This window comes from Aquarana catesbeiana, linkage group LG03, assembly GCF_042186555.1.
Source record: "Aquarana catesbeiana isolate 2022-GZ linkage group LG03, ASM4218655v1, whole genome shotgun sequence".
Taxonomy (NCBI): domain Eukaryota; kingdom Metazoa; phylum Chordata; class Amphibia; order Anura; family Ranidae; genus Aquarana; species Aquarana catesbeiana.
The window spans coordinates 280,368,813-280,393,253 of record NC_133326.1 but is presented as its reverse complement, the minus strand read 5'-3'; the positions used below and the strand labels follow the sequence as shown (position 1 = coordinate 280,393,253).

Below are 24,441 nucleotides of genomic sequence, written 5' to 3'. Positions count from 1 at the left end.
ATAAATAAATAAATAAAAAATGTACCCGCAGGTGAATAAACAATAGTGGCAATCAAAACAGAAATTTTGCAAATCAAGCACACAATGGAAAAAATAATAATTTAGAAGATATCCCCAACAAGTGTGCATAAAAATATATAGAAAGGTATGTAAATGTCCAAAGTTCAAAATCCCAAAAAAAAAATGTGTCCTTATAGTGAAAAAACAGTGATCTCAGCTTTAACAGATGTAGTCCCCGTCCTCCACCGCACACCCACTCGTGCTTGCACTCACCGGACTACCTCACCCCTGCAGGGGTAAAGGCATATGTGGAAAAATCCCACGATGGCGAATCCAGGGGGGGGGGGGGGGGGGGGGGGTTTCCTCCGTTGAATGGTGTTATGTCCTTAGTAATATCCCCAGTAACGAACATCCATGTAAAGTGAGGAAGAAGGAAACTTCATAGCGTAACTCCACAAAAATTATATGAATTTTATTGATAAAAGTCCATGACAAACGTGCTAAAAGGTAAATCGTAAAAACAAATGTAAAAAACGCCGGAGCTGACAGTGCTCCAGAAGCCGGGTCTCAGCTGTTGAGCAGCGTGGTGTGGCGTGCGTTCCACCGCTCACAGCTGTAAACCGGAACAAACACAGAGAAGGTACTGACGTGTGCGTATCACGAGGCCACGCCTTACGCGTTTCGTCATCAAGACGTCATCTGAGGCGCGGCCATCTTGGTACTCCACACGTCTAAATAGGGAAATGGAGGTGCCGCGGAAGCCAATCAATTGCTCCTAACCTACCCTCGTGACCTCTGATCGAGACCATGTAGTATACTTGCTGTTGGTAATGCGCCATCATGTGGATGTAATAAATAATTACATGTTTAGGCGCCTCCATTTAATTTTACAAAGTGAAATAAATATAAATAATGATAAATAATGATCGGCAAGAAGATGTAAACCAATGCTAAATATAAAAAATGTAAATATATAAATCACACTGCATACCCCAAGACGCACAATGTCACATCAAAATGCATATATAAAGAAAAAGTATTATATATATATATATATGTAAAAAATAAGATAAAAAATAGGATAAAAATAAGAATAAGAATACAAATACAAATATATTCAAAAATTAAAAAGGGGATCTTACAAGCAGTAGAAACATGGTGCGTAATGGGGACAGCAGACACAGAGAAAACATTAAAAGAAATATATGTGCTTGTAAAAATGATGTGTGCAATTAGACCTATCTTCAGAAAAAGGAGGCAGTAGGGATAAAAATCCATAGAAGTCAAAAACCTATGCAGTCAGAGCCTAAGGCCTTGGTATAAAATACCGATAAACTGCAGTAAAATGAGTGGGGTACACGAAGAGAATAAAATAGAGATAATTCAAATGTTGGTGTAGGTGAGGATAAAGACTTAAAAACCACAGACTAGGTCTAAGTTTGATATAATTAGAGGAGTTTTGGAATTGCAAGGGGGTTGGTATAGTTGATGGGGGGCATCTAGAAGTTGGACAAGAAACAATTGAGGTCTATCTCTACGTTCAGACCCCTGGGGACAAGGCAGTCCAAACGATGTATCCATCTTGTTTCATTCTGCGATATCATCACCCTTTTGCTGCCCCCCCTCCAGTGATTTTTGACGGTATCAATACCGTAAAAAATCAGCCCGGACGGGTCCCTATGGTGGAATTCATCGAAGTGTCTGGAGAGATTATGTTTAGGAAATCCTTTTCTGATGTTATTAATATGTTCCCTAATCCGTACACAGAGGGGTCTAGTAGTCCTGCCCACATATTGCAGTCGGCAGGGACATTCGATGATGTAGGTTACATGGGTGGTATTGCAGGTGACCAGCTCCCTAATCTCATACTCCTTGCCATTCCTGGCCCTAAAAGATGTTCTCTTTTTAGGTTGTTTTTTACTGACCCGACAGGCCAAACACTTTTGACATTTATAAAATCCCTTCATATCAGAGAACAATTTTACATTCTTAGGAGGATCAATAACATTATGGACCAGGTGGTTTCTGAGAGTAGGTGCTCTCCTATAGATGAACCGAGGTTTTTTTGTCAGTAAATTCCCAAGGGTTCTATCGGATTTTAGAATCGGCCAATATTTCCTTACAATGTGCTCAATAGATCTGTATTGATTGTTGAACCCTGTGACAAAGGAGATGTCTACCGGAGAATTCTTCTTACTGTTACCCTCATTTGTTAACAAGGAGTTCCGGTCATATCCTTGTATCTCATTTCTTATTTTGACCAGAGTTTCCGGGTCATATCCTTTATCAGAAAATTTCTTAATTAAGGTATCTGTCTGGTTTCGATAGTCTTCGATATTCCCGCAGTTCCTCCGTATTCTCAAGAACTGCCCCTTGGGTATGTTCTTTTTCCATTTCGGATGGTGGCAGCTCGAGATGGGTATATACCCGTTGCGGTCAGTGGGTTTAAAAAAAGTCCTTGTTGACAGCTCTCCATCCTGTTTAAAAATCTGTAGGTCTAAATATTCTATCGCGTCCCAGTCAGTCTTTCCAGTGAAGGAAATGCCATATTCGTTCTGGTTGAGTTCAACCAGGAACCTCTCAAAGGAATCAGAGTCCCCTTCCCACAGGATAATTACATCGTCAATATACCGACGGTAAAACTTTATCTCGGGTCTTCTGATACCATATATGTAGCGTTCTTCCAATAGGTCCATAAATAAATTCGCCACACTCGGCGCGTATTTGGCACCCATAGCAACCCCCTTCTTCTGTACATAGAAATCTTTTTGATACCAGAAGTAGTTACTCCCCATCGCCAGTTCCAGGCCTTCCAAAATAAATTGTATTTGCTCTTGCTTGAGGTCTGAACATTCGTGTAAAGCTTTCTCAACCCCTCTAAGCCCATCCTTCTGCTTGATACTTGTGTACAATGAATTGACGTCAATCGTTGCCAGAAGACAACGATCAGTTCCAGTGATTGTTCTCAATTCATTGATGAGTTGAGTGCTATCCCTGAGATAGGACCTTCCCTTTACCACCACTGGTTTCAGAAAACGATCTATGTATTCACCTAATCTCGAGAATAGGGAATCCAACCCACTAATGATAGGTCTACCCGGTGGTTTATTCAGCCGCTTATGTATTTTGGGCAGATAGTATATAACCGGGGTTTTCGTGGAATCCGGAATCAGGTATCTGGCTTCTTTTTTGTTCAAAATTCCTGCTACACTCCCCTTTTTTACCAGTCTTTTTAGGTTCCTTAAATATTGTGGTTTGGGATTACATTTCAATTTTTTATAAGTATTTTCAACTCCCAGTAAATTATTCATTTCCTCTTCGTATTCCTCTTTTTTCAGGATGACCAGACCCCCTCCTTTGTCCGCGGGTCTTATTACCACCTCCTTCCTCTTGCCGATCTCTTTAATCGTTTTCCAAATATGAGAGCTTCTGGATTTCTTTGTGCTCATTTTGGCCAGGTCATTCTCTACCATTCGTTTGAACGAACCTATACATTGATCCCCCGGGACCTTGGGATTGAAAATGGAATTGTTCCTAAGTTCAGTGTGGGTATAACCATCAGTTCCACTGGCTCCACTGACTTTTTTATTCAGAGCATAATACTTCTTTATCTTCAATTTCCTAATGAATTTTTGTAAGTCAATGTACACTTCGAACTTGTCAATCACTTTTTCTGGTGCATATTTCAGTCCCAAGTCCAGTATCTTTAATTCATCATCCGTAAAGGTTGCTTCACTTAGATTGTAGATTCCTTGGCCTAGTATTCCCTTCTTCTTCTTCTTCTTTCCCCACAACATCCACGTATGAATCTAGAAGATGGAAGGAACATGAACTCAGAGAGAGGGCCAGAATACCAATCCAGAGGTTACGAAAGAAACAGACCAGAGGGAAACGAGGAGGGAAGCCGAAAAAGAAGAAGGGAATACTAGGCCAAGGAATCTACAATCTAAGTGAAGCAACCTTTACGGATGATGAATTAAAGATACTGGACTTGGGACTGAAATATGCACCAGAAAAAGTGATTGACAAGTTCGAAGTGTACATTGACTTACAAAAATTCATTAGGAAATTGAAGATAAAGAAGTATTATGCTCTGAATAAAAAAGTCAGTGGAGCCAGTGGAACTGATGGTTATACCCACACTGAACTTAGGAACAATTCCATTTTCAATCCCAAGGTCCCGGGGGATCAATGTATAGGTTCGTTCAAACGAATGGTAGAGAATGACCTGGCCAAAATGAGCACAAAGAAATCCAGAAGCTCTCATATTTGGAAAACGATTAAAGAGATCGGCAAGAGGAAGGAGGTGGTAATAAGACCCGCGGACAAAGGAGGGGGTCTGGTCATCCTGAAAAAAGAGGAATACGAAGAGGAAATGAATAATTTACTGGGAGTTGAAAATACTTATAAAAAATTGAAATGTAATCCCAAACCACAATATTTAAGGAACCTAAAAAGACTGGTAAAAAAGGGGAGTGTAGCAGGAATTTTGAACAAAAAAGAAGCCAGATACCTGATTCCGGATTCCACGAAAACCCCGGTTATATACTATCTGCCCAAAATACATAAGCGGCTGAATAAACCACCGGGTAGACCTATCATTAGTGGGTTGGATTCCCTATTCTCGAGATTAGGTGAATACATAGATCGTTTTCTGAAACCAGTGGTGGTAAAGGGAAGGTCCTATCTCAGGGATAGCACTCAACTCATCAATGAATTGAGAACAATCACTGGAACTGATCGTTGTCTTCTGGCAACGATTGACGTCAATTCATTGTACACAAGTATCAAGCAGAAGGATGGGCTTAGAGGGGTTGAGAAAGCTTTACACGAATGTTCAGACCTCAAGCAAGAGCAAATACAATTTATTTTGGAAGGCCTGGAACTGGCGATGGGGAGTAACTACTTCTGGTATCAAAAAGATTTCTATGTACAGAAGAAGGGGGTTGCTATGGGTGCCAAATACGCGCCGAGTGTGGCGAATTTATTTATGGACCTATTGGAAGAACGCTACATATATGGTATCAGAAGACCCGAGATAAAGTTTTACCGTCGGTATATTGACGATGTAATTATCCTGTGGGAAGGGGACTCTGATTCCTTTGAGAGGTTCCTGGTTGAACTCAACCAGAACGAATATGGCATTTCCTTCACTGGAAAGACTGACTGGGACGCGATAGAATATTTAGACCTACAGATTTTTAAACAGGATGGAGAGCTGTCAACAAGGACTTTTTTTAAACCCACTGACCGCAACGGGTATATACCCATCTCGAGCTGCCACCATCCGAAATGGAAAAAGAACATACCCAAGGGGCAGTTCTTGAGAATACGGAGGAACTGCGGGAATATCGAAGACTATCGAAACCAGACAGATACCTTAATTAAGAAATTTTCTGATAAAGGATATGACCCGGAAACTCTGGTCAAAATAAGAAATGAGATACAAGGATATGACCGGAACTCCTTGTTAACAAAGGAGGGTAACAATAAGAAGAATTCTCCGGTAGACATCTCCTTTGTCACAGGGTTCAACAATCAATACAGATCTATTGAGCACATTGTAAGGAAATATTGGCCGATTCTAAAATCCGATAGAACCCTTGGGAATTTACTGACAAAAAAACCTCGGTTCATCTATAGGAGAGCACCTACTCTCAGAAACCACCTGGTCCATAATGTTATTGATCCTCCTAAGAATGTAAAATTGTTCTCTGATATGAAGGGATTTTATAAATGTCAAAAGTGTTTGGCCTGTCGGGTCAGTAAAAAACAACCTAAAAAGAGAACATCTTTTAGGGCCAGGAATGGCAAGGAGTATGAGATTAGGGAGCTGGTCACCTGCAATACCACCCATGTAACCTACATCATCGAATGTCCCTGCCGACTGCAATATGTGGGCAGGACTACTAGACCCCTCTGTGTACGGATTAGGGAACATATTAATAACATCAGAAAAGGATTTCCTAAACATAATCTCTCCAGACACTTCGATGAATTCCACCATAGGGACCCGTCCGGGCTGATTTTTTACGGTATTGATACCGTCAAAAATCACTGGAGGGGGGGCAGCAAAAGGGTGATGATATCGCAGAATGAAACAAGATGGATACATCGTTTGGACTGCCTTGTCCCCAGGGGTCTGAACGTAGAGATAGACCTCAATTGTTTCTTGTCCAACTTCTAGATGCCCCCCATCAACTATACCAACCCCCTTGCAATTCCAAAACTCCTCTAATTATATCAAACTTAGACCTAGTCTGTGGTTTTTAAGTCTTTATCCTCACCTACACCAACATTTGAATTATCTCTATTTTATTCTCTTCGTGTACCCCACTCATTTTACTGCAGTTTATCGGTATTTTATACCAAGGCCTTAGGCTCTGACTGCATAGGTTTTTGACTTCTATGGATTTTTATCCCTACTGCCTCCTTTTTCTGAAGATAGGTCTAATTGCACACATCATTTTTACAAGCACATATATTTCTTTTAATGTTTTCTCTGTGTCTGCTGTCCCCCATTACGCACCATGTTTCTACTGCTTGTAAGATCCCCTTTTTAATTTTTGAATATATTTGTATTTGTATTCTTATTCTTATTTTTATCCTATTTTTTATCTTATTTTTTACATATATATATATATAATACTTTTTCTTTATATATGCATTTTGATGTGACATTGTGCGTCTTGGGGTATGCAGTGTGATTTATATATTTACATTTTTTATATTTAGCATTGGTTTACATCTTCTTGCCGATCATTATTTATCATTATTTATATTTATTTCACTTTGTAAAATTAAATGGAGGCGCCTAAACATGTAATTATTTATTACATCCACATGATGGCGCATTACCAACAGCAAGTATACTACATGGTCTCGATCAGAGGTCACGAGGGTAGGTTAGGAGCAATTGATTGGCTTCCGCGGCACCTCCATTTCCCTATTTAGACGTGTGGAGTACCAAGATGGCCGCGCCTCAGATGACGTCTTGATGACGAAACGCGTAAGGCGTGGCCTCGTGATACGCACACGTCAGTACCTTCTCTGTGTTTGTTCCGGTTTACAGCTGTGAGCGGTGGAACGCACGCCACACCACGCTGCTCAACAGCTGAGACCCGGCTTCTGGAGCACTGTCAGCTCCGGCGTTTTTTACATTTGTTTTTACGATTTACCTTTTAGCACGTTTGTCATGGACTTTTATCAATAAAATTCATATAATTTTTGTGGAGTTACGCTATGAAGTTTCCTTCTTCCTCACTTTACATGGATGTTCGTTACTGGGGATATTACTAAGGACATAACACCATTCAACGGAGGAAACCCCCCCCCCTGGATTCGCCATCGTGGGATTTTTCCACATATGCCTTTACCCCTGCAGGGGTGAGGTAGTCCGGTGAGTGCAAGCACGAGTGGGTGTGCGGTGGAGGACGGGGACTACATCTGTTAAAGCTGAGATCACTGTTTTTTCACTATAAGGACACATTTTTTTTTGGGGATTTTGAACTTTGGACATTTACATACCTTTCTATATATTTTTATGCACACTTGTTGGGGATATCTTCTAAATTATTATTTTTTCCATTGTGTGCTTGATTTGCAAAATTTCTGTTTTGATTGCCACTATTGTTTATTCACCTGCGGGTACATTTTTTATTTATTTATTTATTTTTTATTTTTATTTATTTTTATGGTATTTGATGCATTGAGATTAAGACACATTTGTTTAGGAGCACTTTGCACTTTACTGCATTTTTATGCCAGGGAGACTGGTTGTATTTTACACACTTTGCATTAGTGGTATATTCTTTTACATACATATGGACATTTGATTAATTGGAACTAAGGCACATTTTTCATTTTTTTTCATTTTTTTAGGAGTACGCAGCACTTTATTAGTATTATTATCTGCCTAGGGTATTGTTTGCATTTAATACACCCTAGCCCTGTCACGTATTGTTTACACGCATCACCTCTTTCACAAGTACTTCTGCTTTATTTATTTATTTATTTGAAGAGTTTTTTATATACCTTTATGTGCATATAGCCGGACAGCGCCAACACCCCTGTTTAGATCATTACCCATTTTTTGGATATCACACTTGGTGATATTCATTTGTAGGGGGGCAGCAGTCCCTTCTCTTCCTAAGCGCGGAATTACTGCCATACAGATTTAGGTCCTATACTTTGCTGTATTCCTATGAAAAATTATTTTCACGTTCATCATTTTATATGGAGTGATATAAGGTGCTCACAAAATACAGAACACTGTGAGTGGATGACCTAGGCGGGCAGCGTGTGATGGCTAGTGGGAAGGGGGAGAGAGGGCCGGTGCATCTGTACCATGTTACATGTTACACCCTGAATATAGTTGCAAATTGTGAACTTTTCCTTTTAAACCTGTTTCAACCCCTATTCTAAGCCCTATACTGACTACCCTGTAGAAGGAAGATGCATATACTTACCAATTTTGAGGGTGCTCTGATCCAGTCAAATGATCTCTCCAGTGGCCAGCTTCAGTGAAGTGGAGAGATTGCTCACAATGGCTGCAGCGATGACGTTACCCATAGGCTTACTATGGGGCATCTGTTGTTGGCTGTCCCTCCTCTACACTGAAACTGGCGCTAGGAGCCAATGGAGCGCCCTGAGAATAGGCAAGTATAGACATCTTTCCTTTTTACAGGGTAGTTAGTATAGGGCTTAGAATGGAGGTGGGTGAAAGCAGGTTTAAGTTTAGATTTCACTGATCTGACCTCTACTTTAAGTTTTGACATTTTATCACGTTGGCAATATGACAATCTGGTGTATTCCCAACTTTTATCATTAGATGACATATTAGAATTTTCGTTTTGCAGAGTAGGTAGTTCTGATCTGAGGCCTAATGGACTATTTTCCATTCCTTGTACAGGGAGATGTCTGTATTGTTTGCTTTCCTCAGTGCTTTGGCTGCACTGAAATCTTGGCACTTTTCTTCCTTATTCATCTGGGGGCCCAGCCTTCTCCTCTTTGCCATTTTTGCCGTCCTGAGAATGCTGAGAACATGGAGCGCAGCCAGGCTACAGGTCAAACTGAAAAAGTACTGCGGCCAGTTGGAAATGACCGTAGCAAACAGCCGAGCCTTCACCAACCTTGTGAGAAAATCTCTCCGCCTGATCCAAGAAACTGAAGTTATTTCTCGGGGATTTACCCTGTAAGTGTTTTTTTTTTTTTCACGTATTGTAGAATGTTTTGCATTGTGTGTATGGTCAGATCATTTAACCGTATTTACTATACTATAAAGCGCTCAAGAGACCACCCAGCCTAAAAAAACAGCAGGCAGGTTTAATGAGCCTGGGAACTTTCCCTGCTTTTAAACATAATAGAAAAGACCCACAGAGGGTAGGTGCCAGCCATACTAACCATCTTGGCCCAGTGTCTGGCTATTACCTGCCATTCATTTTCCAGCCTTGACAGTGTGGGACATGATATAAGCACATTGAGCTAGTGAGGCCATCATTTTTGCTTCTGCTGTAGATTAAAGGCTAGTTCCACCACTCGAATTTGGGGTGTAATATGTTGCTCCTTTTTTCTTCTTTTTTTTAATTTTTTAATTTTTTTTTTTAAAGGTGAACTTTTCCTTTTAAGATTTTCTAGGCTCTGAATTGCTTAATGTAAACTGTTTATCCTCCATCTTTGTAAGATCCTTGGATATGCTGTCTGTTTGCTAATGCAAAAAGACAAGCGTAACTCCTTTGAACAGCAATAAGCTGATACGTATATTTATTGTTTCTATGCCACGCCTGCTTCATTTCATGGCCAACTTCCACATTGGGATTCAAGCAAACAAGATATATTATCCTGGTAGGAAAATTCAGCAGATGTTGAAGGCAATGCATATTCTTACTGGAGAATTTGAGGTCAACGAGTCTTCAGTTTACAACACCTGCTTTAAAGCGGAAGTAAACCCTGATGGGTGTTACTTCCTCTTTGTTTCCCTGCAAATGTAAAGCATAATGGGCTACTATGCATTGCATAGTAGCCCATTATGTGACACGCTTACCTGCAGGAGAAGCCCGCAATGTCCCCGTCTTCCTTGCTAGTAGTGAGCGTCCATTCTTCACCCCTCTTCCTTTCGGGGCCGCAAACTCCGGCTCTGTGACTGGCCGCAGTCGCGTGACCGCGCGTGATGTCACTCCTGTGCATGCGCGCGGGAGCCGCCTTTTAACGGCATGTCCCGAGCTAGAAAGGGCACAGCGTGCCCTTTCTAACTCCGGCGCATGCGCAGAAGAAATCGCCTTACGGCGATTTGCAAATATCTCCTAGACCGTGCAGGTCTGGGAGATATTTCAATCACCTACAAGTAAGCCTTAATCTAGGCTTACCTGTAGGTTAAAGTGGTTGTATAGGGTTTACAACCACTTTAATGTGTCAGATTCCATGTAAAGCTGAATTTATAGTGTGGAATGAATACTTTTTTCTATAGGTTTAGTCCATATTTAAAAAAAGAGCAAGTCACAATTGGGCTTATGTGCCGCAGAAGCTTATCTGTCCTTAGATATGGTGACTACCATATCTTTTTCAGGCTTTTTTGCTTTATTTTCATCTGAAGATGCTGTCAGTAACACAGTTCCTTTCCTAGGATGCCAATGCTCACTCATGTACTGCATCTGTGAAAAAGCAGTGTTCTTACCCTAGGCTGCTGTCCTGAATTGGATTTTAATCAGGGAATCCAGTAAGGATGCAACCGGCGGACTCCAGCTCTGGGCACACAGTGAGAGAAACGGATGTTGTTCTGTCCACTGTATGACATCAGCAACAGGAAGCAATGAGGATTTTGTCACTTACAGTTTCTGTTCTTTGTTTACCTGGCCGTTAACAGCCAGTAAAGCAGCTGATCAGATCGATCTGTATCTGATCGGTTGCATTGAAGACCAGAGGAGAGATCTAGGGTCTATTACAGACATGCCAAGTCTCCCGTGAGGTGCGGGAGTCTCTCGCATTTCGGCTGCGGCTCCCGGACACCCACAAGTGCCGCGTGGTATCCCGGCTGCAGAGCCGATGCACCCTGTCACACTCTGCCAGGGGAAAAATTACCACATTGGTTCCTTCATATGCTGCCCCTCCTAGCCACTGGAGGACCTTGCCCATGCTGCTGGGGATCGGTGCAGGGACCTGTATGAATATCTATGCAACCAGGGCTGCCTTTGCTTTCCCCCGGGAGAAGTACAGAGCAGCTTTTTCCCCTATGTGTAGCCTCCTGTGGTTGGCAGACCCAATGGTCTCTCCCAGCCAGCAGTTTCTCCACGGGCTGACTGAGCTGGTGGGCAGGGGTGTTGCCATCTTCACGTACATGCACAGGTGGTTGCATGGTAGAGCACTGGGAGGAAGAACATACATGGCGACCCCGGGAGGCTTCAACTCCATCAATATTGTAAGTGACTATTCTTTCCATCTGCAATACTTCAGCTCCCTAATGTGGTCAGTACACTTCATGCTGCTCACTGCTCCTCCCATTACTTGCCCACCCAATACTGCCAGTGCTCACTCCCCCTAAATTACTCACTGCTCTCCCCCCACTGTCTACTGCCCACTGCCATCCTCATACACTGCTCACTGCTCCCCCCTCACTGTATACTGCCACCCCCCTATACTGCCCCCCCCCCCCACTCTATACTGCTCACTGCCATCCCCATATACTGCCCACTGTCATCCTCATATACTGCTCACTGTGCACGGAGCGCCACCTCCCTGAAATTAGTTTTTGCAGGTTGGGATGTCTGCTATTAGACCATAAAGGCTCTCCATAAAGAGGACCTGTCGCAACCCATGTTACAAGGGATGTTGTTCATCCCTTGTAATAGCAATAAAGATCCTCAAAAAAAAAGTTAAAGGTACATTGTTAGAAAAAAATTAATGTAATTATAAATGTTTCCCTGTTCCTCCGTGCTCATGCGCAAATGCTGCACACACATGTAAGCAGTGATCGCACTACATGTGTGATCTATCCGCAAGCGTGAAAGCAAAAGCAATAATTTTAACACAAGAACTCCTCTGTAACTCCAACCTGATAACTTGTCAGACCCCTTTCACAATTGTGCGACCTGAAAGTCGCGCCATTTTTGCCACGACTTGAAGCAATACCTGTGTAATGTTGAGGTCTATGGACCTCAAGTCGCATCAAAGTAGTGCAGGGATTACTTTGAAGTCACACAGATATGAATGGTACTCATAGAAAAATCATGGGGTGTGACTTATCATGCGACTTTGCGGTCCCAAATCGCACATGTGTGAAAGGGGCCTAAAGGCTTTTAAAGCATTGGTGATGGAGAGTTTTAGGTACCATAATTTGGCGCCGTTCCATTGGTGGACGCAATTTAAAAGCATGACATGTTCTATTTACTAGGTGTAACATGATCTTTTTTTTTATTTTACCAAACATTTGGGTATTATATTGTGTTTTTGTGCATTAAAATTCAATAAATTGTGCTCCCAAAAGAAATGCGTTTTAAAAACTGCTGTGCAAATATCACGTGACATAAAAATATACCCACCCTCCATTTTATTCTCTAAGGCATGTGCTTAAAAATATATATAATGTTTGGGGGTTCTAAGTTGTTTTCTAGCAGAAAAAAAGTTTTTTACATGTAGGAGAGGGATGTCAGAATTGGCCTGGACTAGAAGCGATTAAACACCTCCTCGTCCTTGCCTCTTCTCCATTACATAATAAGAAGGAAGTTTGTAGTTCACAGAAGACAGCTGGAAAACTAATAGGTTTGTTATTGTTTGAGATACCAGTTCAGTGCATAGGAAGTTAAAAAGAGCTGGATTTCCAGCAGGTGGCCTGAAAAAACAGAAAACCAAAGCAGGCACCACAAGGACTGATAAGCTACATTATATTTGTCTTCTTGGGTTTAGATATCCTTGAAAGTTTCATTAATGTGCAGGCTTAACTTTTATAGTCCCATCTCCCACCTATGTATTGGAACTGTTACTGAAAATGTCACAAGACTTCCATAAATTTGGCGCAGGATATTTTAAAGGGACGATACAACCAGAATTGAATTTCCTACTATGATTCTATATCCAGTCTTCATATATGTATTACAAAACAGTCTTGTAGTAGTGAAATATAAACAACTATAGTGCTCCTTAATAGTTACTTATGATGTGGAAGACATGTGCTATCAGTGGCAGTTTAAGGGGCAGCAAATGTCACTTCTCACTGGGCCTCTCACTTAGTATTTACTGTTAGAGCCATTGTAAGACAAGCTACTAAAAGATAAGGTCCTTTTCACACGATCGGCCCGCTCGGATCCGCCTGTCCGTTTTTCAGGCGGATCCGGGCGGGCCACCTATTGACTTCTATGGGCAGGCGGATGTCAGCGGAGATGTGTCCGCTGACACCCGCCTGCCATCCGATCCATCAAGATCCTCTCAAAACAGACGGATGGCGATACATTCTCCGTCTGTCCATCAGATAGGGTGAAAACGGACAGGCTGTCCGTTTCCATCCGATCTCCCCATAGAGGACTGCACATTGAACAAAGACAGACCTGTCATCCGCCTGCTCAGCGGGGATAAAGAAGCAATCCCCCGCTGAGCAAAGCGGAGTCTATCCAGCAGATCCGCCCCGTGTGAAAGGGGTCTAAGGGTCAATTATAAATCTTTCATAGGTAAGCCTGCATAGTTACAATAATTTTAAAATAAAATATTCAGATTTAGAAATAAGCCAAGTCAAGACTGGGTACTCTGATCAAGCATGCGAGTTGTATACTGCTAGAGAAGTCTAATGTGTATCTTTCCCACTGCAGTCTTCTCCAAGTGCTTACAAGGAAGATCTTGCTAAAGGAAACCTTTACCGAGCACAAGCACAGTTTGTGTAAATGCCTCTCAGTATAAACAACCTGAATAAAAGTGACAAGTGAACTTATGGAAATAAATAGTTAGAATTGTTTGCATATGCATTTTATGGAAAAAAAACAATACAAAGAGCATGGTCAGTGGCCTAGGTGGTGTGTTGTACTAATCATTTTTTTTACCTTATTTTGCCACTATTCCATTGAAATCTTATTCTAAGGGCACTTTCACAGGGATGATCCAATGAGGTCCACGTCTCAGTTTTTCAGGCAGACCTGATCTAAAGATCCATGTATTCCTATAGACTGGCGGGTGTAAATGGACTTGTGTCCATTGAGCTTATCACCCGCCTACCTCTGGGTCCGATCAGGCCCACAAAAAAAGTGGAGGAGTCCCATTCAGTTTGAGTGGATCAGATTGGAAGTAGCTGGGTGTAAATGGACAACGAAGTCTGTTTACTCCTGGCGACATAGAGCAGAGCAGGGTCTGTCAATGTCAACTCTGCATAAACTGAGCAGACACGGACCTGTCATCTGCTCCGATCAGCAGGGGATCAGCTTATAGATCCCCTGCGGATTGGAAAGGAAGGAGCCCTAAGTTGCCTTTAAAGCAAAACTCAAGGTCAACAGAAAAATGCAACTTTGAAATGTATATATTTACTGTTTTACCTACCAAAGGATTTCCATCCATCTGGCGTATCGGAACGGATGAAAACGGACAGGCGGTCCGTAATCATCCGATCCCCCCCATAGGGGAGATCGGACTCTCTGACAGGTGCAGAGACGGACTTGTCCTCCACCGGCTCAGCGGGGATCAACGGAGCGATCCCCGCTGAGCAAGCAGAGTGCTAAATACGGACAGCCCCGTGTGAAAGGGGCCTAATTCTTTTTTAACATATTTCCACACTGCACACCTGGACAGGCAACACGTTTAGTTCCTAATTCAGCAATTCCTCTTCCTGCTTCAGTATTGTGGCTTCCTATCTCTTCCCCCTCCACCCTTCTCTTTGGATAGTGGAATAGCATCATTGCATCTGTCTAGTGTGCATAAACTGTTTTAGGAAGTAGTAATGCTAATCCAAGGAGTAGCAGAGTAATGTTCATAAATAGCAGGGTTGTTTTATATCAGAATGACTGGACAAACTTACAAATCCTTTGACAGGTAAAACAGTAGACATAAGTTTTCCAATCAGGTATTTATCAGTTTGCCTGGAGTTGCACTTTAATATTTTTTAAATCCCACATGAAAATATGTGCAAAAATAACCCAATAAGGCAAATGATCTGTGCATCATGTAGTATGTATTAACTGTTTAGTGGAACTGTTTAGTTAAAAGAGTAAAAACATTGTCTCCTCATTAAAGTGACCACAAACATGAGCTTAGTACACTCTACGTGCAATACATAGTTAAGCTAAAGTTAATACATTATTATTATTAATATTATTATTATCATCACTCCATCTCATCCCTCTGTGTTCACCCTGCACCTCGCCTAGGGAAATGGAGACGATAGTAACTTGTTTCCCCCCTTTGTATTGCACCATGTGCTGGACAGACTATAAAGGGGCTAAAAGCAGGAATTCTGGATCATGTATTATAGCGGGGTCAACACGAGGTTCTAAAGCACAGAGACATCTTTTTGTGAAAAGACTGTATGGACAGTTAGGGATTATTTCTGTAATCTTGCTCTGTGATGCCCATGCAATGTTTATAGAATGTATGTAGAGAAATCATTGAATACCATTTATGGACATACTATGACAGTATAGAACTTTTTGGTTTCCTTTTAGCCTGCCGCAACTCAACCTCAGTGGTTTTTCTAATAACGTTACTGCAAACCCAAAGACCTGTTCTGCTAACACCATTAGTGAGTTCTAAGATGTGTGCAAGATATATTTTAGTATGTCATGATGCATTTCTGCTAAAGTCAAGCTACTCTATATAAGTGGTTTGTCAAAGGATAAATATAAGCATTCGACCTTTTATTCAGACACTGCCTACAGATAAAGGATACTATTGTAGAAAACCACAAGAAATATTTGCCTTTTTGTCTTTTCACACATTTGTATAACAAAATCACAGATGCAATGATATTCTGTGGAAGAAATGAGTACACCCTTGGCATCAAAGGCTGGTATTGCCCCTTGTAGTAGAAATGACTTTTTGGAGATCATTTGTAAAACTGACCACAACTTTGTAACATTGACTCGGTGACATTTTTGACCACCTCTCCAAGCAAAATTCTCTCAGGTGCAAAATGTTTGTGGGTTTCCTTGTATGAACTGCCTTTTTAAAATAGGAATTTTGAATCTGGGATTTGACTAGTCCAGTCCATGAGCCTCCATTTATTTTCTTTCTTTTTGAGCTATTCCTAGTGTGTTGAATCATTATCATGTTGAAATACCCATTTGTGGTTCAGCTTTGGGCAGATGGCCTTACATTCTCATCAAGCACGCTTTGATACGATGCAGAATGTATAGTTAACTCCATGACTGCAAGCTGCCTAGGCAGAGAAACTGTATAGCAACCCTAAACTATAACCTTTCCACCACCATGCTTCACAGTTGTTACAAGGTTTCTCTGAAATACTGGGGTTTATTTACTAAAGCTGGAGTGTGCAAAATCAGGCTCACTTCTGCATAGAAACCAATCAACTTCCAGGTTTTATTGCCAAAGCGTAATTGAACAAGATGAAGTTAAAAGCTAGTTTCTATGCAGAAGTGAGCCTGATTTTTCACTCTCTCTAGCTTTAGTATATAAACCCCACTGTTTTCATTTTGCGACAAACATGTCTACAGTTACTGCAACCAAACAACTCATTCCCACTTCAGCCCCAGAAGGTTTGACTCCCTTAATGACCAGGCCATTTTTTGTGATACGGCACTGCGTCATTTTAACTGACAATTGCGCGGTCTTGCGACTCTGTACCCAAACAAAATTTCTGTGCTTTTTTTCCACAAATAGAGCTTACTTTTGGTGGTATTTAATCACCTCTGCTACTTTTATTTTTAGTGCTATAAACAAAAAAAGACTGACAATTTTGAAAAAAAGAAAAACAATATTTTTTACTTTCTGCTATAATACATATCCAAAAGAAAAACGTAAAAGATCCAATTTCTTCATCAATTTAGGCCAATATGTTTTCTTCTACATATTTTTGGTAAAAAAAAAAAAAACCTCCCAATAAGTGTATATTGATTGGTTTGCGCAAAAGTTATAGCGTCTACAAACTATGGAATAGATTTATGGACTTTTTTTTTTAATTGTTTTTAGTGGTAATGATCAACGTTGTGTTTTTTTTTTGTTTTGTTTTTTTTTTTCGGGACTGCGCCATTGGGGCGGACAAAACTTTTTGGGGACCAGGGACACCAATACAGTGATCAGTGCTGAAAAAATGCACTGTTACTGTGTAAATGACACTGGCAGGGAAGGGGTTAACAAGTGTGTTACCTGGGTGTGTTTTCTAACTGTGTGGGGGATGGACTGACAGGAAGAACACAGAGATCCGTGTTCCTGCTTCCAAGGAACAGAAGATCTCTGTGTACTTCCCTGTCAGAACGGCGATCTACCTTGCTTACATAGGCAGATCCCCGTTCTGCCTCTCTGTGGAGTGGTCGCGGGTGGCCAGCGTACATCGGGTAAGCAGGAACTGGCTCCCCCTCATGCAGTGGGCCACAGTATCTTTTGCATTAAAAGACATACAGGTACGTTGTTTCACGCAATAGAGCCACCCTGCCGCAGTATATATGCCCTGGGTGGTCGTTACGTGGTTAAATTGAGAACAAGGACAAGTCTTTGCCTACATATTGGCAAAATATTCAATTCAAAACTGTAATCTTGATCTAATGTTCTTTTTTGACAGTAAAGGAATTTTTTTTTTTTTTTTTTTTTATTTCATATAGTGCAAATCTTTTTTCCTGATTGTAGATGCATACACTTTAACTCCGACTTTTATAAGAGCTGCAGCTCTTCAATTGAATTTGCAAGGCCAGCCAATCCTGTACAAATTATTATTGTACAGGATTTATATAGCGGCATCAGTTTGCACAGCGATTTATGACGTGGGGGCAGACAATACAGTTACAATACAATTCAATACAGGAAGAATCAAATGGTCCTGCTCGTTAGAGCTTACAATCTGAAAATTAACAGTCTTGTAAAAGTGTATGTCAAATTTTGATTTTTGTTTTCTTTACAGTGAAATAATTATTTTCAAATCATTCGGCAATCTTTTTAAATCCCTTTAGCCAGACTCCTAGTCAACTCCAATTTTATTTGAGGGCCTTAAGCCTCATAAACACTACTAGTTTTTGGTTAAACGAAAACAACCTCATAGAACAGGCCAAAGCCTCTGTACTAACAATCCAATGTTAGTATAACAATCTCCCCCACCCCCACCAGAACACTCCAGTCAGCGCTGTCAGCCATTGGCTGAGAGTAGAGTGCTGATTGGGGGCCGGTCATCAGACTGTTTTTGGTCCTGACCCTTCGAAAGAAGCTGGTCAAACAGCCGGCTTCTAATGGAGGATTAGCTGCCATACACACAGGGGAATGTCTGGCGACATCGCCTGGTTCAATATAAACCGCCCGATGTCGTCCGACATTCAGCCCCTGTGTACTAGGCTTTGGGGAGCTTTAGTGAACTTGGCATGAGAACATCACACATTTCAATAGCAAAGAGAACACCAGATTGTAGATGTCTCAGGTTTAGATAAGATACATACTCCCTAGGAGGTTCTAACCATTGGCACCTGATCTGGAACACCCAATTTATATTTCAAGGATATGAATTGGTGGTAAATGTAGAGGTGTACCAACTTTTTCTATATGACAGATTTGCATTTATATTAATGTAGATAATATAAATGAATACACATTGTCAATTTTTTGTGTTGTGTGATCAAGTGTATCACCTTTATCTGTTGGCATTATTTAAATCTAGATCGAATATTTAGTGTGTGTGTGTGTGTGTGTGTGTTCCTGTCTCTCACAACTGCTTGGCTATGTGTGCTGCTTCTCACTCTCAAAGTCTGATCTCTGCTGTAAATGGATTGCCGATCTCAAATCCAAGTTCAGACTTTTAGATCGCTTGACTTTAATGTAATATTCAAGAATACAAAGCTGCATTAACTTGTGTGTTTTATATGGAGTTCAGTTTTAAGTTAAGACCTTCTTTTTTTTTTTTTTTTTTTTTTTTAAATTGTTTATTTAACATTTTTGCATGACAATTATAATATCGTTAAAGTCACATTCAGAATATAGAAAATAAAAGAAAAAGAGAACAGAAGGCTTCAATACTGTCTATCAAGAGTACATAACCTTATCAGGGATTTTAGGGGAACTTTACATTATATTTTTAGGATTGAAAATAACACATGGCAAAGACCTTTGGATAATAATTAAGCGGTGTTACTATGAGTACATCACTTGTCCCAAGGGACTGGAAGTCATGCTAAGGAAGAATTCCATAATCAAAAAATTAAAACACTTATAGCTCGAGAGAATAGAAAATGTACATTACTATATATGTCTGCCTTTTCATCTCATTTCTGTTGTCATGTTGTTATTATCATAGACATCCCATGTTTGCCAGATGAGAGAAAATTTCTGTAGGGAATCTTCAACTATGGCAGTTAGATGTTCCATTCTACGTATATCTCTTAAGATGGTTAAAGTATGCTGTAAGGTAGGGGGGGAAGTGGATAACCATAGCTTAGGGATAGTTTTCTTAGCTGCTAATAATACGTATGACATCAGTCTCTGCTTTGCTCTGTGGAGGCCTTGGTAAGGAAGACCTAGTATATAATATATGGGATCCAGGGGAACGAGGATCTCCACCAGCTTCTCTAGTATTTTTTGGATCTGCTCCCAGAATTGTGTAACCAGAGAGCATTCCCAAAAGATATGAAGATGGGTACCTATTGTCTTGTTACATCTCCAACATAGTCGGGAATTAGACGGATCTCCTGCGTGTAGTTTTTCTGGAGTTTTATACCAAAACATAAGTACTTTGTAGCCTATTTCTTTGTGAGAGATGCATCTGGAGCTTTTGGAAATGGAGGTCCAAATCCTATCCCAGTCCAAGATAGATATGTCGTGTTGGAGAATCTGTGACCATTTCTTCATGTAGTGGTGTGTGTCTATTTTTAGGGGGGTGGCCTCATGGAGTATTTTGTAGATTGTGGATATCAATTGGGGTTCGTGAGGGCCTGTAGCGCAAAGCAATTCAAATTGGCTTGGTTTATCTAGAGATAGTGTGGGATTTTTGATAGAGAAGAAGTGTCTGATTTGGAGATATGAGTAAAATATTGTTTTGGGTAATTGATGTTGTTTGTGGAGGTCCTCAAAGGACAACAGATGTCTCGTGGCTGGGTTGACTAGATGTCGTAGCTGGAAAATCCCGGCCTTAGTCCAGGGCAACATGCGTTCATAGGACAAGCTATCTGGTATGTCTGGGTTAAAAAGGATATTGGTGAGGGGTGAGCATGTGGATGATAGGGAGTATTTAGTGGAGCATTTCTTCCATATTGCCAGTGTGAAGAGCATTGGAGCTAAGCATAGGGATCTCAGTTGGGGCATATATTTGTCCGTGGACGGCCAGAGCATGTAGCACGGGTGTACTGGGGATGTTATGCTCATCTCAATGTCCGCCCATCTATTTGGGGCAGTTCTATTGGTCCACGAAGTGAGGACCCTTAAGTGAGAAGCGTAATAGTATTTAACGAAGTCAGGAGCACCTAGGCCCCCTTTAAGTTTGCGTGCCAGGACCACCGAGCCCGCCACCCTATGTGAGGCGTTGTTCCAGATAAAACGGATACTTCTCCTTTGAAGATTTTTCAGTTGGGGCATTGGTATTGCCACTGGGAGTGTCTCAAACAAATACAGTAGTTTGGGAAGGATAGACATTTTAAGTATATTTATACGTCCCAGGAGGGAGATGGGCAAAGCGGTCCAATGATTTAGCAAACTGTTAATTTCTTGGAATAGGGGAGGAAAATTCGCCTTATATAATGAGGAATATGATGTTGTAATTCGGACACCTAAATATTTTAAGGATGTAGAGCTCCAATGATAATTGTATTTTTGTTTGAGGATGGTCAGATTAGATGATGTAATATTTATGGGAAGGGCTTCTGTTTTGGTGGTGTTGATTTTAAACCCTGATATTTCACTGAACGTGTGTAGGATTTTATGTAGCGAGGGTAGGGACGTGTGTGGTTGGGTCAGTGTTAAAAGAATATCGTCAGCAAAGAGAGATAGTTTATATTCTGACTGACGTAGACGTACTCCTGTAACGGAGGGGCTTACGCGTATTGTTGTAGCTAGGGGTTCTAAACTGAGTATGAAAAGTAGGGGTGATAGGGGGCAACCTTGTCTAGTACCGTTGCTGAGGGGGAATGTGGAAGACAGGAAGGACGCAAGTTGTACTTGGGAAGTGGGGTGTGAATATAAAGATCTAAGGGCCTGTATGAAGGGACCTGAGAAACCATATTTGGTCAGAATCGCAAACATGAAAGGCCAGCTAAGGCGATCAAATGCTTTCTGTGCATCTAAGCTGAGTATTACTGCCGGAGTTTTAGTTTTGGTTAGTAAATCGATAAGATCTATGGTGCGTCTAGTGTTGTCCCCTGCATGTCTCAGGGGGACAAATCCAACCTGATCTCTATTTATCAGAGATGGTAAGATTTTTGAGAGTCTGATCGCTAGAATTTTGGTGAAGATTTTGTAATCGGAATTGAGCAGGGCTATGGGACGATAGTTGTCAGGGATAGAAGGGTCTTTGTCAGGTTTTGGTATAACTATGATGTGAGCATGAAGAAATTGGGGATGGGGTGTTATACCTTTTAGTAAGGAGGCATATAGATTTAACATGTGTGGAGCTAGTATAGGAAGGAAGGTTTTGTAATATGAGTAGGGAAGTCCATCTGGGCCTGGGGATTTGTGTAGGGGGAGTAGTTTAGTCACTTGGCTTAATTCTTCAGTGGTTATGGGGGCGTTTAATGAGGCGCGCTGATCAGGTGATATTTGTGGGAATTTCAAAGATGAGATAAATGAGTCGAATTTCTTTTGTGAGAATTGGGTATGTGGGTCCGAGTTTAAACAGTTGTATAATTTGTTGTAGAAATCTCCAAAGACTTTAGACATGTTTTTGGGGCAATAAGTGGGGATTCCGTCCGGTTGTGTTAAGTGGTCAGGAATAGAAAGGCTTGGACGCGGTTTCAGCTTGTTCACTAACATTCTGTGGGGCTTGTCAGCATATTCGTAAAACTTCTGTCTTGACCATAGAATGGCCTTGGAGATTTTATGCATATCTAAGGATTTAATTTTGTTACGGATGTTTATCACCTCCCTTAAACGGGAGGTTGTGGGGGCTTGAAGTAAATGTGCCTCGGCCGACCGCAGTTGAGTCAATAAGTCAGATTTTTGTTGGAGTGAGTCACGCTTCCTATGCGATCCGGCAGAGATGCACTCACCTCTGAAGAAGGCCTTGTGGGCTTCCCATAATATGGAGGTGTCTGAGACAGAGCCCTCGTTTAACTCAAAATATTCAATCAATTTCGATTTGAGGCTTTGTTTAATGCTTTCGTTTTTCAGAAGAGATTCGTTAAGTCTCCAATGACAAGATCTAGGGGATGAAGTTAAGACCTTCTTTCCCACCTCCACATTATTGATTGTTCGCACACAAAGTACAAGTTCATGATTTTGGACGTGAGCATTTACAGTGTGCGTTAATGAAATATTCACTCCTATAGTGGACATTTGGTATTGTATCTACATGGCTAGTGTCATCCAATGAAAGTATTTGGTGTTCATGAAGCTTGCGGTAAAGTGAAAGTATGTAGCTGGTTTCCATATTACTTCACTCATTCTTTTAACATGTTTTATAGATTTCAAACACCATGCTAAAAACAGGGCTCTGTGCTGTATCCTTGGACTATACTGTATTTTCTTTTATTGTGGAATTTCTTGCACATTACTGGATTAGTAACAAGCTGTAAACAATGCAATAAACTTGGTGCAAAATGTTTAATCCTATGGTTTTTTTTCCCCACACAATAAGGAGCTCAATATTTTATATAAAGCAGTTGGCACATGCAGTGTCTTCTTTGATCACACTAGCGCTGTGAATTGGAAGCATATAGTACTTTCTCAATGTACTCCAATAGCGGAGGATTGACACAAGCCAATGAATATTGTAACTGCAAAAATGGGAAGTGACAGACTTCTAACAATGAGTACAAAGCAAAACAGATCAGGGGATTATGATAAGGATGCATAATAGGGAACAGTAAATTATTAGACCTGGAGTTCAGACTGGAACAGATTTTTGTCAGTCTACATGTATTAATCTCCTGTTTATATGTGAGAATCCTTGCAAATTGCACAGATGTTTGTTCTCTGCATGATTTGTATAATCTGTTAAGTTTTGCACATATACAGGTAGATAACCGCAAGCACCAGTTTTTTCCAAATTTTTTTTTTCTTTCAATTTTTTTCCCCTCCTTCTTTTACCCTATTTTTTTTTTTTTTTGAATGTGGCATTTTTGACATTTCCTCTTTTGTTTTTGCGTGCTCTAATTGGGCCACCCAGTGTCATTTGTGATCCTCTAATTAGATATTGATCTTCCTTGCTTTGAATTCTGGCATTTTAATTATTACAACTCTGTGTTTATACACGTCCGCATACTGGTACGTGCTTGGATTATATCTATTGCCGACTGAAACTACACAGTTGTTTACTGTATTATTTCATCAAGGTCATACACTGCTAATAGCTTTTAAAGGTTTTTAATGCATGACCGCATAACTTCAGACATTGGAGGGAGCAATCAAAATAAATGGCATTACAGCTGCAGAAGAAATCGCCTCTTGGCAGGTGTCAGAAAAGTCAACTGGAGACCCCATTTAATACCTGTGTAAACAAGGCCTAATTAAAGAGGAAGTAAACCCTGATGTGTTTTACTTCCTCTTTGTTTCCCTGCAAAGCTAAAGCATAATGGGCTACTATGCATCGCATAGTAGCCCATTATGTGACACTTACCTGCAGGAGAAGCCTGCAATGTCCCCGTCTTACTCGCTAGCAGCGAGCGTCCATTCTTCACCCCTCTTTCTTCCGGGGTCACGAACTCCGGCTCTGTGACTGGCCAGAGTTGCGTGACGTCACTTCCGCGCATGCCAGTAACGGCATGACCCGAGCTCGAAAAAGGCACAGCGTGCCCTTTCTAGCTCCAGCGCATGCGCAGAAGAAATCGCCGTACGGCGATTTGCAAATATCTCCTAGACCCTATAGGTCTAGGAGATATTTCAAGCACCTACAGGTAAGCCTTAATCTAGGCTTACCTGTAAGTTAAAGTGGTCTGTAAGGGTTTACAACCACTTTAAGTATAACATTAAAGCTTAATGTACACGGGACGTTTTAAAACCTCTCCTGAATGATTTAACTTGACAGATAGTAACTGACGTTTAAAAACGTCTGTTTAGCCGCGTTTGCGTTTAAAACCTTCTTTTTTTTTTTTTTTTTTTTTTGCAAATTGTCAAAAATAAAAAACGCAAGTTACCACATTTACAAGCTGTTACAGGCGTTTCAAATGCCTCTGAACA

At 40.9% G+C, this 24,441-nt stretch overlaps 1 protein-coding gene across 5 annotated transcripts in view; it reads left to right on the top strand.

Annotated features, from left to right (window-relative positions):
* The window catches only part of VEZT (vezatin, adherens junctions transmembrane protein), an 89,503-nt gene that overhangs the window by 42,489 nt on the left and 22,573 nt on the right, over nt 1–24,441 (top strand). For all 5 annotated transcript variants that reach the window (XM_073620161.1, XM_073620162.1, XM_073620159.1 and 2 more), the window contains exon 5: nt 8,912–9,193. In XM_073620161.1, coding sequence (XP_073476262.1) covers nt 8,912–9,193 — 282 coding nt within the window. The remainder of the gene's footprint in view (nt 1–8,911; nt 9,194–24,441) is intronic.